The 12,993-nt window shown below is 37.0% G+C and overlaps 1 protein-coding gene across 15 annotated transcripts in view; it reads left to right on the top strand.

Annotated features, from left to right (window-relative positions):
* The window catches only part of LOC131300407 (mitogen-activated protein kinase 15-like), a 30,073-nt gene that overhangs the window by 3,974 nt on the left and 13,106 nt on the right, over positions 1–12,993 (top strand). For 3 of the 15 annotated variants that reach the window (XM_058326241.1, XM_058326240.1, XM_058326236.1), the window contains 7 exons: positions 845–1,250; positions 1,847–1,965; positions 2,090–2,155; positions 3,720–3,869; positions 3,976–4,131; positions 5,643–5,970; positions 6,590–7,174. The exons of 9 other annotated variants lie outside the window; for them this stretch is intronic. In XM_058326241.1, coding sequence (XP_058182224.1) covers positions 845–1,250; positions 1,847–1,965; positions 2,090–2,155; positions 3,720–3,869; positions 3,976–4,131; positions 5,643–5,921 — 1,176 coding nt within the window. In that variant the 3' untranslated portion in view covers positions 5,922–5,970; positions 6,590–7,174. Of the gene's footprint in view, positions 1–844; positions 1,251–1,846; positions 1,966–2,089; positions 2,156–3,719; positions 3,870–3,975; positions 4,132–5,642; positions 5,971–6,589; positions 7,175–11,428; positions 11,571–12,295; positions 12,943–12,993 lie in introns of those variants that run through there. 3 more of the 15 variants (XM_058326230.1, XM_058326237.1, XM_058326229.1) reach the window with 3 other exon arrangements.

Here is a 12,993-nt window from a genome sequence, read left to right as displayed (position 1 = left end):
TTTTGAAAATGTGCGGATAAACCCCCTGCCGTCATGTTTTCCATCCATATTAACGGAGGTGTATCTCACACGTCTCTAGAATGTAATCTGAGTCATTCATAATGTATTAAATAAAGAATAGAGTATCTCTGTAAAAAGTCATCTCGATCAGGCATCAATAACCCAGTGATCTAATTTTTAGTAAATTCAAATTTGAAATTTTAATTTCATAACAAAATCGATTCGACCATGAGCTTTTTATTTTTTGATTGACTTGAATTTTGGCATAGATGTAGTACTCGCCAAAATTTACAATATCAACGGTTTGGATTCAATTTTTGGTGTAGGGGAAGGTGTGGTTAGATTTAAAAAAGAAAAATCAAGGGACATGATGAGGGTATATCTGTCTTTTAATGTTGTGTCCGTTAATATAGATGAAAAACATGACGGCAATGGGTCTATCCATACATTTTCAAAACCACAGGTAGGTTATGTGCTCAGTTTTGAACCATGAGGTAAGTATCCGCACATGGCGATAACCACAGGGGATCAAAGTGGACTTTGCCCTTTAAAATTACAGCTGAATCTTCACGATTCACGAATCGAAGAAAAGGAAATTCTGATAGCTTGATCAACTATGTTTGGCAGTCCGAGTATATTGGAATTATTTGATAGTGGTTGTATGTTTCTCAATTGAATAAATTTTGAACCTCTACCAGTATTAGATACAGTTATATATGGCAAAACGATATTACCGTGTATAACTTCCTAAATGTTGATGTTAATTGCATCTAGCAAGGACGATTCAGTTTTAGATCAGATTTGTTTTCTGTCATTCATGGCAGGTTTAATGTTTGTTTTGCAGGCATCTGTGGATGTCGATTTTTGCAGGGAATATGACGAGGGGAAGAGGTATAGAATAGAGAAAGTAATTGGCAAGGGTAGCTGTGGTGTTGTCTGCTCAGCATATGATACTCAGCTCCGGGAAAAAGTTGCAATTAAGAAAATTAGTGATGTCTTTAGACATGTTTCTGATGCCACACGCATTCTTCGTGAGATTAAGCTTCTTCGATTACTCCATCATCCAGACATTGTGGGAATCAAGCATATCTTATTGCCTCCTTCCAGAGACTTCAAAGATATATACATTGTTTTCGAACTCACAGAATGTGATTTGCGCGACCTTATTAAAGCGAATGACGAGTTGACACCTGAACATTGTCGGTTCTTTCTGTATCAGCTTCTTCGAGGGTTGAAGTACATACACACAGGTTCATTTATTTCAAGTGGAGCTACTGTCTCATTAGCTCAATTTTTTACTTCTTTCACTTGGTTGTAGTACAAACACTTTGGGAACCACTCATTCCATTCCTCATTGTTAGTCCTGTATTCCATTTTTTAATGTCCCAAGTCAAGGAAAGAAGTGTTTAAGTTTCCAGAACTTTCCTTGATAAACTCTTAATGTTCAAATTGATGCATGTTCCCCTGAAAAGTTTTTAGTCTCGAAATCGACTCCCTATTCCGCTAAGGGTTCGTAAAAAATAAGTACTTATTTGCAATTTTTAAACTTAAAAATAATATGTATTTACGAAAATAATTTTTAATTTTTTTTGAACCTCTCAAAAGATCTCATCGAGATCTATAAAACTAGATCCATATTACACAAAAAATTATTTCAAAAAGTCCATTATTTTTAAGCTTGAAAATTGCAAATAAGTACTTATTTTTTAAGAACCCTCAGCGGAACACAAGATGTGACAAAGGTAGTATCTAACCCATGAAGTATAAAACTCGTGTTCAGTTACTACCTCGACCTTGTGATCTTCGTAGTTCTGATTTGTAGGGTTTTTGTTTACTGGTTTTGCAGCAAATGTCTTTCACCGAGATCTAAACCCAAGAAACATTTTAACAATTGCTGACTGCAAAATCAAGATACGTGACTTTAGTCATGCCTTCGTTGATACCCCAACTGCTATATTTTGCGCGGTAAGTTTCTCTGATTTAGCTTTCTTTCATTTCTAGTTGCTTAATGGCTTAGTTAACGCGCAACACATACCCAAGGCATGGTAGTTTTTTCTTCTTTTCTAACTTTTTATTTGTGTGCTTATAGGACTATGTTGCAACAAGATGGTACAAGGCTCCTGAATTGTGTGGAGTTGGACAGTTTTTCTCAAAGGTGCAGGAGTTATTGCCCATTTCCGTTGTTTGGCGAAATAGCTCATTTGACTGCCTTACTGCCTAATAAGTTTGTGTGCCTATTCGTTTCGTACCATACATATTTTTTTAATTCTGGAACATGATACCAAAAATAACATGGTTATAAGTATGGGTCAGTTTTTAAAGGAGATACAGCATATCTTCTACATCAGACACTATTTTTCATAATGGCATCTTCTCAATACTTTAATTAATCAGCAATTTTTCGTTCTAATTCCATCATATCTGATGCCTTGGTTGGTATATTTATCTTTTCTCCCATAGTTATTTTCTTTTTGATGAATTTTTTTATATCTAAATCCCATATCTCAATTTTTTGAATTATGCAAAACTTTTGATTCACCAAATAAAGGATAATCCATACTTTAATGAGGAAACTTTTGTAATGTATTCAGCTGGATTGATACCAAAAATATAGACAAAGAAATTGTAAAATCGGGTTTGCAGTATAAGTTTGCAGTTTGCACCAATGTAAGTTACAATAAAGGTGATAAAATTAGTATCACTGCTAAAGCTAGCAAAGTGCATTCATCAAATTTCACCCTCTTTAACAAACTCATTACCAGGAATGAAAAATCTTCATTTAGCCCATCAATTGTTACTTAAAATGCTAAGGTAAAATATAAAGAAACAAAAATTCTAAACATCTTGATTTGTCCATTCCATCATTAACTTTGTAGAGTTTGGATTAGGCGTTTTATATTTTCCATTAGCATCTTCATCACAATTCAGTACCTTGAAATAAACTTATTGTTTATGAGACTGTCATTTCAACATGCCTCTGCTTGATTGGCTGTCTTCTTTTTGAAAATGTAAGAAGAAAAATCTTGTGAATATGTAGAAAATGGGTCCAGTGAGTTTGAGGGGATAATGTTACAAGTCTTTCCCAAAATAACACTTTTTTTCTCATGCAGGATAGCTGTAATAGACAGCAATAGTTTCCATGCAAGGGCAATGACATAATGAAGAATTTGTTTTGGGTAGATAATGCCAACAGATGAAATAGAGGACAATAGTTTCATGCAAGGGCAATGAAACACTGAATAGTGTGCATTGAAGTTTTAGCAGTTTCAGTGAACATGTTTTGGTTTCTAAAAAGAGTCATTGACTTGCAAGTTGAAAGTCCATCCAAACTTGCTCTGGCTAGGAATCTTCTGTCCCCACTTCCCAGTCCTGACGTTGAATGCAGTCTTAACCACATGATGTGGTGGATATCTCGAATTACACAAAGCTTATTACTCTTATCTGTGATAACTTATCTGTTTGCCCGTGCCCATTACTCTTTTTCTTTGATAACTCATCTATTAGATATATTTTACTTCAAAACAGCTATTTTCCTTTTGTTCCCGTACCAAGGTATCACTATCCTGCTGATCAAAAAAAAAAAAAAAAAAGGTATCACTATCCTCACAACATATCAAAGAAATTCAAAAGTTTTCAATTAGTTACAACTAAATCAAGATCTTGGATTGTACGGATATCTTTTGTTTCCGGCTTTCATTTATGGTCTATCTTGTTTTCAGTACTCTGCTGCAATAGATATATGGAGCATTGGCTGCATATTTGCAGAACTTTTAACTGGAAAGCCTCTATTTCCTGGGGAAAATCATGTCCATCACTTGGACTTGATAACAGATCTTTTGGGCACACCATCTCCAGAATCCATTGCCAAGGTTTGTATATTGTAACGATTTTGTTCTCATAATGCAGAAATTCTACTGTACGTCTTACTCTTTAGTGAATCTGTTTTTTGCTGAAATATTGAACTAATTTCTTCAGATAAAGAATGAGGGAGCTCGTACGAGCTTAAGCAGCATGGGGAAGAAAAGGCCTATTCCTTTCCCCCAAAAGTTTCCAAATGTAGATCCACAAGCACTTGTGTTGCTGAAAAGAATGTTAGCCTTGGATCCCGAGGATCGACCGTCTGCTGAAGAGGTAAACTCAAACATAATACACAATCATAATTTTTCCTGATAAATGCCTAGAATGATGTGCAATGTCAAGTGTTTTAGTTTGAAATGGAGGGACCACAGGAAGCCACATCCTAAGTAGCAAGGACACAACACTAATACACTGATGTAAAAAAAATTGGAAATGTTATTTTGATGTTTCATATATTTTATACGCAGCACATAGGAATATTTTACTGACAGGTAAGTGGAAACGCAACATAACAGTAGGTAAAATTAAAGAACGGATATTCCAGAAGTTAAAAGACCATGTAGTGGATGGAAAACTATATGCATTAGTGTTCAAGCAGTGTTTTTATGTTTGCATAGGTGATAGGTAATGAGATGTGCATCCTAACGTGTTGGAAGAGAGTCCGGTTATAATATGCCACGTGTGTAAAGAGCGTATGGCTTCAAGAAAATAAAAACTTAATTAGACACGGCTGGACAAGTGTCCTGCACGGTGGATGAGGGTCCAGCAAATTTGAGTGTCTGACACTGAGTCCGATACGACGCACAACCTCAATCATATTCGTGCTTCTTAAGCCATATCCTTTCGGGCGAGAATTTTTCATAAGTTGAATTTGTATAGCAGTACCTTACAGGGTATTGATTTTTTGAGTACTAAACATGATATTAAATAGTATTTTGAGATGGCTTCTCTCATACGTATGGTTTTTTGGACTGGAGGTTGTCTGGGCTAGACTCTGATGATCTGAACCTATGAAGCGCCGACACTCCAAAAGGGCGCCGTTTCCACGTGTTTGGAGATGGCTTCTCTCATATGAATGAAGGGCTTGATCCGTGCACTTTCCGATCTCTTTTTTTTTTGCTAATTTCTCATGGGGACCCTTATAATCATGTTCTGAACACATTGAACGGTTTAGATCATCGAAATTTGATCGGAAAAGGGAAGGTCCGCATTTTAACAAAACCGTGTTCGTATAACCATTTTTTTAGAATTGTCATTTCCCATGTCCGTGGCCCTAGCCGTGCCCGTGCTACATAGATCTGAACCACCCCTTCAGCGTAGAATGTAGATCCTTATGCTAAATATTTGACTACGCTGCTAATTGTAACAGCATGATTTCATTGTTTGTCTTCCTAAACATTGGATTGTCTATCTTAAAAATTTCGAGTGTGATCCATATCGTGGATGACAAATGTGAACTCATGTGGTTATGGTTATTGAGCCGATTTCGTTGCACATCTTCTTACAATGTATTGTCTGTTTTCTGGAATCTGAGTCCCATCCATATTGTGGAAGATAAATTTTACAAACTCGTGAGGCTATGGTTATTGGTCCAACATGAGTTTTACATGAACAATTTAAACACAAGGGGCCACAACATGAACGGCTTGGATTATCATTGTCATGCCCGTGGTCAGACCCATGAGCCTGGACAGCTCTCTCCAGTCCAAGAGCAGACCTGAGAGAGACTCTGCATGTTTTACCTTATAAGTTCTAATGATGCACATTGTGTTGCAAATTGTTAGGCTCTTGCAGATCCATATTTCAATGATTTGGCTGGGCTTGAGAGGGAGCCGTCTGCTGAACCAGTTATGGAGGCTGAATTTGCATTTGAAAGACTATTTGTGACCAAGGCAGACATACAAGAACTAATGTACCAGGAGATTCTTGAATACCATCCGCAGTTGAAGGAGCACATAAAGGTATTGGAACCTAATGCAACCCATTCTTGTTCAAGGAGGAGGAGGATGTTGCCCAGAGTGGGCGGAGTGGCATGTATACTGCATCACCCTCACCCTAGCTGAAGCCTCGCTATGTTCAACTTTGCTAAAGTCCCTTATAACTGTTGATGTGGCATTGTTCTTTAGCTACTTTTTTTTTTTTATTCCATTGCTGTCCATAAAATTTGTCACCGCGGTCTCCAAACAAGGGCTGTAAGTTTTGTGCATTCATATGCTGAAGTTGACTCCAATTGAGACGCGGCTCGTGATGCCACCATCTCATGTCACATGTATTTAGTGAGTTTGAAAACTTAGAAAAAAAAGTATATAGGCTACAGATTGATCTTTGAGAAACGTCAGGATCCGGGTAGTTGGTAAAACAGGTCATTGTTTCTTGAAAGTGGATAGCAATTCTTGACCATCACCTTGTTGAGTTGTCGGTAGTTTATTCACAGTTGAAAGGATCTGTCCTTGTTTGGCAACAGAGCAGGTGCTCCCCACTGAGAGGTTTTGTTTCGAATGGATCCCTCTATCTAGCATTTCCTGAAGTTGAACCATGAATTCTCGAAGTTCAGTAGTCGCCATTTCTGAAAGTTGAACCTTCAAGTCTTGAAGTTCAGACGCCGCCAATCTATGAGGGGCTGATGAGTGCTGAAATCTATGCATGGAGCCTGGAGGCGTCTAAATTTATATTTGTTGAGTTCTTAATACATGTTATATTTGACTGACTTTGGGCTATTTTGTGATTATAGGTCACGGGGAGCCTTTGAATGATTTGAGCCTTAATTTGGAGCTTTAAGGTCACTAAGACGGATCGGGAACAAAGACTTGGATACTTGGAATCATTCAAAGGAAATCTAGATCAATCCAATTGGGAAGAAGAAATCAAGAGTTTTTGATGCCATCCCAAATTCGGACTCTCGTTGTACAGCTTCGGTATATTGACCGTAACTTTTTGCTTGGTTCTCCCAGTGACGCAATTCAAATTTGGTTGAACAGTTGATTTAAAGGGCTACAACCTTGCGTGGAATAAGAATTTCCGAGTTCTGGTATTTACTAGGTCAAAATGTGCCCGCAAGCAGTCATATATGCTCACTATATTTTCACCCTAATTTTCTTCTTGGTTAAGAATTTCCTAGTTTGCTTGGAATTTGTTAAAAGTATACAAAAGTGTTACTGTTATATAAGAAAAATTAGAGGGGTCAGTCTGAGTGGCTAAACCAATCTATAAGGTGTAGATGAAGATATCATTTAAGTAGTCATTTAAGTAATATTGTTCTTGTATAAATTCTAGATTTTTATTAAAATCTTGTCTAGATAGCAAGGATTCTTTTCATTATTTGAATTGGTTTGAATATTGCCTATATATTTTGTGTTTGTGATCTAGACTTCAATTACGACTAGGCAATGGTTCTAATTAGTTTACATAATATTAACGACAGTCAAGAGTTTAAAATTAAGCACAATTATATGATTTGGACCTAAGTATCAATTATTGAGTTAAAAACAAATAGTACGAAAAGATTTAATTTTACCAAAATAATAAAGACAAATCAAGAGCCCTAAACTATTTAACCAAAAAAACAAGTAATAAAGTGCCACATGCCTTCCGCTTTGCTTTACTATGGGGGGCAGTATATTGTTTTGTCCAATTGGGGTAGTTACCCCAGAAGAAAGAAAAGGGGAAAAAACAAAATTCCTTTGCAGATGACATTGACCGGGGAGTGGGGACACGTGAGTCCCGGTCCTACGAGTCAGAATCCTTTGTGCCGAATCTCCCGTATCTCTGTGTTTAGAGATTTTCGGGTTGAATTTAAAATATAAAAAAATTACACAATTTAACGGCCGAAAAATTTCTTGAACCAGAGGCACAAAGCTTTTTAAAACAGAAAAGATCGGACCCCCGACCTACACTGGCCCTTCCTTTCTTTTAATAACAAAAATAGACCTCGGTTCTCACTATGAAAAAGACATCCCTACATTAAAAATGACAAGAATACCTTGTTGGCCAACAAAGAATGATCAAATACTACTTCATCCGTCCCAAATTACTTAATCTTTTTTAGGTAACACGTATTGCAATGTTTACGAATGTCCTCTCAAACAAATTTACACTAACATAAATATCTCATTGAGAAAAAAAAAAATGATGTAAAAAATTTCCCAAAAAATTATCATAAACACATTACTTATTACGTGTAGAGTGCACGATCACCCACAGAAGTCTAGCAATTCGGGACGGAAAAAGAACTTATTTTAAATATCGACGACATGTCCAATTTTTTTATAATTTAGTCCAAACACTCCACTACTTCAATTATAACAACACTCCAATCATCATGATAACAAAACATCTTCAGCTATAACATAATCGAAGTACGTTTTCCAAAACGAGTGTATTTTTTTCATTTTATATACCGAAACCTTTCTTTTTTATATGCATGATACTTTGGTCATACTAAACAGAAATCCTATTGGTACCGACGGGTACCATAGGGAAAATGTACCGACGGCTGCCGGACGGCCGTCTCCGGCCACCGGACGGCCGATCCGAGCCGTCCAAAAATTTTAAAAAATAAAATCGAGTGGGCCTACGCGAGAATCAATGGCATCCGAGGTGTGTAGGGTACTTGATCCGAGCACCCATTTTTCGTGTATATTTGTATATACGTGTATATACACGAAAAAGGGGTGCTCGGATCAAGTACTCTACACACCTCGGATGCCATTGATTCCCGCGTAGGCCCACTCGGTTTTATTTTTTAAAATTTTTGGACGGCTCGGATCGGCCGTCCGGTGGCCGGAGACGGCCGTCCGGTGGCCGTCGGTACATTTTCCCTATGGTACCGTCGGTACCAATAGCACTACTATACTAAACAGAAAGTTAGACATGAATATTCTTTTATTTTAAAATTAAATTATGAGTATTTTGTCATTCGTCTATATTCCAATATTTAAACAATATCTGTATACAGAACATTTTATTACATGGAGTATTTATTGGTGAATGTCGAATAGCCAAAATGTTTTTCGTGTTACAATCAAATTCAGAAATATTGCACAGATAATGGCTTTTGAAAAGATTTTCTCCAAAACCAAATGAGCTATTAGAGCATCCCAGCATTTAGTGTAACTTTTTCTCAGAACTAAAATTTGACTGAAACCTATATCAAATTCAATTTCATTCAAATTAATGAAAACTCAAATTTTACAATACCATTTCCTTTTTTTAAAATCTATAGACACAACTATGTAGGCAAAGATCCACACAAATATGTGTCCGACGTAGTCTAATGTGTGTGAGCAGTGCCGGTCCTGATGTTTGGGTTGCCCTAGTCCGATCCCAAATTTGATTGCCCACTTTCTATTAGTCATAGAAAAAGAAGAAGAAAAAAAAAAAGAAATACAAGTCAAAACCAAAAAAATAGAAAATAAATTCAAGGTTACATAAAACGTATATTTTCTTACAAAAACTTAAATGAAGCTAATATATATTAGAAAAAAGCAATAATGAGTATTTCTATATCTTTTAAAGGTGAAAAGTATTGTACTATTATTATTTTTTTATTCATGGGGCGTATATATGTGATATCTTTGTGGTGCGAATGCTAACTAAACGTGTTTAAAGAGTTCACTCTACCTCTCCCTAGTCAGCAATTGCCTATGTGAGTTTGGTAGGTGAAATTACCCTCTTGCCATCCCTCAAAAAAAAATGTTAACTAAACTTATGTGGGGTTCAAATCTCAATAGGGTAAAACTCGTAAACAAGTTTTCTTTTGGCCACAAGGACTCAAACTCAATAGCGAGTGTGAAACCATCCAGTATTACCGTGGATACAAACAAGGAGATTTACAAAGTTTCGAACTATTTTATACCTCATCTAAATTTTTTTGGGTGATTAACGGGCTGGTCCGCATTTTGGACCCAAATTCCCATCGACTCCGGCCAAATTTCAAAAAGTACGTCTAAGGATCTCAAGAAAGAGAGAGTTCTCTTCTACTGCCTCATCATCCTCGGGTACCTCGCTCATGCACTTCTTCAGTGACTCAATCCAAACCTATGGCGATCTGACCACCAAATTGTACCCTTTCTCGTACATGTTGGCCGTGGCGGGGTACCTTCTCACCATGTTTGGTGATTGTGTCGTGTTTGAACTTCAGAGTATACTTTTTTATGCACATGAATCTGCTTGTTGTCTCTCTTTCTTTAGTGAAAATTAGTGAATTTCACTAATAATAATGTCCAAAAATTCTTAGTGAATTTCACTAAGTGAAATCCAGATCCGTTGAGATTTAGTAAAATTTGAAATCGAAGTATAATGTCCAAAAATTCTTCGTGAATTTCACTAAGTGAAATCCAGATCCATTGAGATTTAGTGAAATTTGAAATCGAATTGAATAATGTCCAAAAATTTGAAATTAGAGTGAAATTAGTGAAATTTCGCTGAAAAAATTCATCGGCCGAAGGTGGTTGCCGGCCGGAAGAGTTGTGGGGTGGAGGTGGTAGTCTGGTAGAGGATGATGAAAACTTTGAAAAGATGACGAAGAGTGAAATTATATTTAGTTAAGGATAAAAGAGTAATCTTCATATGAAATTGTTCTTAGAGGTAAATAAAATTGAGTTCATTCTTAATGGGAATTAAGTACTATTGTAATTTTCTAGACTCGTAGGTAATTTTTTGAATTTTTTTTTGGTTGCCGGTGGGGGGTTGTCCAAGCCGGGAGCTTGTGGGGCTTACCCCGAAGCCGGCTCTGTGTGTGAGCTCAAAACCATTCCACATACGTGTGTCTCGATTTATGCACATAGGGGTGTTTGGGCCAAATAATCTATTTGAATTATTTTTAAAAAATAATTTTCACACTCTAAAAAGCCCATTAATCATCCACACTCATTTTTTTTTCTTATCTACATAAATTTACAATATTGTCCTTGAACATGTACAAAAGTGTATTGAATAAAAGACAATATAGTAAATTCAAGTGGATAAAGACAAAAAAGAGAGAGTTAATTGTAACAAAGAGAGTGTGAAAATTAATTTCCTTATTTTTTTTCCTTATTCAAAACAAATTGCATTTGTAAGTTTTGTGTCAATTTTTCGTAAATTATGAGTTCGTCTCAACAAGTGAAATCATAAAAGTGCAAAATTATTATCAAAACTCAAAATTTTTAAATAAAGATAAAAAAAATGGCTTTTTGAATAATTTTTATCTTTATTCAAAAAAATTGCATTTCGGTTTTGAATTTTTACTTTTAAAATTTTTCTTGTCATGATAATACAATAATCTATAAAAAAAAAAAAAGTAACGCAAAATTAAGAAATTTGAAAAAAAAATAAATAAGAAAAAAAATCCAAATGGATTATTTAGCCGAAATGCCCCAAAAGTCTATGTATGTAGCATTAGTGTATTACTTTTTTTTTTGTTCAAAATTTATGCTTAATTTTTTGCACCAGAGTTTTCATACCAAATGGAGTTTTATCCAAACTTGGTTAAAATTTTGAGTCGCTGGTCCGTTGTAGTACATGCTTTTGGCCGAAGTTGGATAATTGTTCCAATCAAATCCAATTGGGTCCGCCAATGAATCCCAAATCGCTCCCCCATCCGCCGCATCTCCGACCACCACCTCTTCATCAGAAGGCACTATGTACTCAAGCGTTGATTACGAGAAAGTTCCGGCAGCTGCCGGCGAGTGACAACAACCCACTTCGACGGAGGAATGGGCCGGCCGAATATGGTCAGACAACTCTCTCTCTCTCTGGATTCACATGAACATACATTTTTTATTCTTATTTGCATTCCATGGCTCAGAAACCCTACAGCAACACTCCGATTCTGTTCTCACGCATGAGCATACAATATATATATGTGTGTGGGTGTGGGTGTGGGAGTGGGAGTGGGAGTGGGTGGGTGTGGGTGTGGGTGTGAACACACATAAACGTGGTACATTTTTTTGCATTAAATATTTGTTCCTCGATCTCTAGACCCTTTGAAGAGAAAAAAATATGGTTTCTATGGAGTCTGTAAATATAGACTAAAAGGTGTAGTTTTTTTAAGTGGGCCCAACGCTGGTCTCATTTTAATGATCCGAGTCGTTCACTTTTTCCCTGAGTAGATTATGCGCCCAAAAATAAGGTTAATGCCCCCGCTAGTGGACGGTGTACTTATGGTCGTCGAATTAATCGAGGTGCGCGTAAGCTGGCCTATACACTTTGGTTATCAAGAATTAAAGAGAGGTTAATGCGACATTTTAGCATCCTGATCGAATCACTTTTACTTAGACGCCACCGGTAATAGGATGAACCTGAGTTTTTTCACGTAGGCTCTGGTGAACAGGCCCTATGAATAGCATGTCGTACAAAGTAGATGGCTGCAATCATTCAGTTGGGACCCGTCGTGGGCCGGCATATTAGTTGCACCATGCAGTCCAATCCAGATTATGGGATATCCCAAGGAAAAGATTTTCAGAAGGAAATTTTATTGTTTAGGACAATGCTCTAGGCAAACCCAAGACTGGGTCTCAGATGTCAAAATACAGACAACCAAACAGTTCTGCTAGGTGCTACCTGGTACACCAAACACAAGTTGCATCTTTACATGAATTAAAAATTTGGGCATTGACCAAACCCCCAAAAGCTAACTTCATCCCCTTTTCCCCATCTTGATCAAACCCTTTCTTTTCCTCCGTGAATTTTGTTGCAGACCCCACCTATTTTGGCCCTTGTTGTTGCCTCTGGTGTAGCAGTCCTCGGGTGGGAAAGCACTTATGAAGAAAACAGTATTTTTTGCCTTCATTTCTCCAACAAGGAGAAGATTTTGAAGTATAGTCTAGCATATAGAGACGGACACAGAGAGAGATGTCATTCCTCGAACCGGTGCGGGGCTTGGCATGGGAAATTGTTGCCGGAACCGTTGTGGCTTACGCCGTTCCTTGGTTATCCGAGTTTGTGCAGCAGAAAGTTCCCCCGTTGTGGCAGAGATATTGGCCTGTTATTTATCAGAGCATTCTCTGTCCGGCATACCAATTCATTTCAGATAGCTGGAGGAGATTCAGGCATGATGATTCCTCTACAGTTTCTGTGCCCGAATCTCCTCCTAGAGTGACGACGGTAACATAAGTCTTCCTTCTTTGTTGTCTTCTTTTTTCTTGTTGACTTTTT

This window comes from Rhododendron vialii, chromosome 9a (assembly GCF_030253575.1).
Source record: "Rhododendron vialii isolate Sample 1 chromosome 9a, ASM3025357v1".
NCBI classification, from domain to species: Eukaryota; Viridiplantae; Streptophyta; class Magnoliopsida; order Ericales; family Ericaceae; genus Rhododendron; species Rhododendron vialii.
Note: the sequence above shows the minus strand (reverse complement) of the source record. Positions and strands in the feature narration are given on the sequence as shown.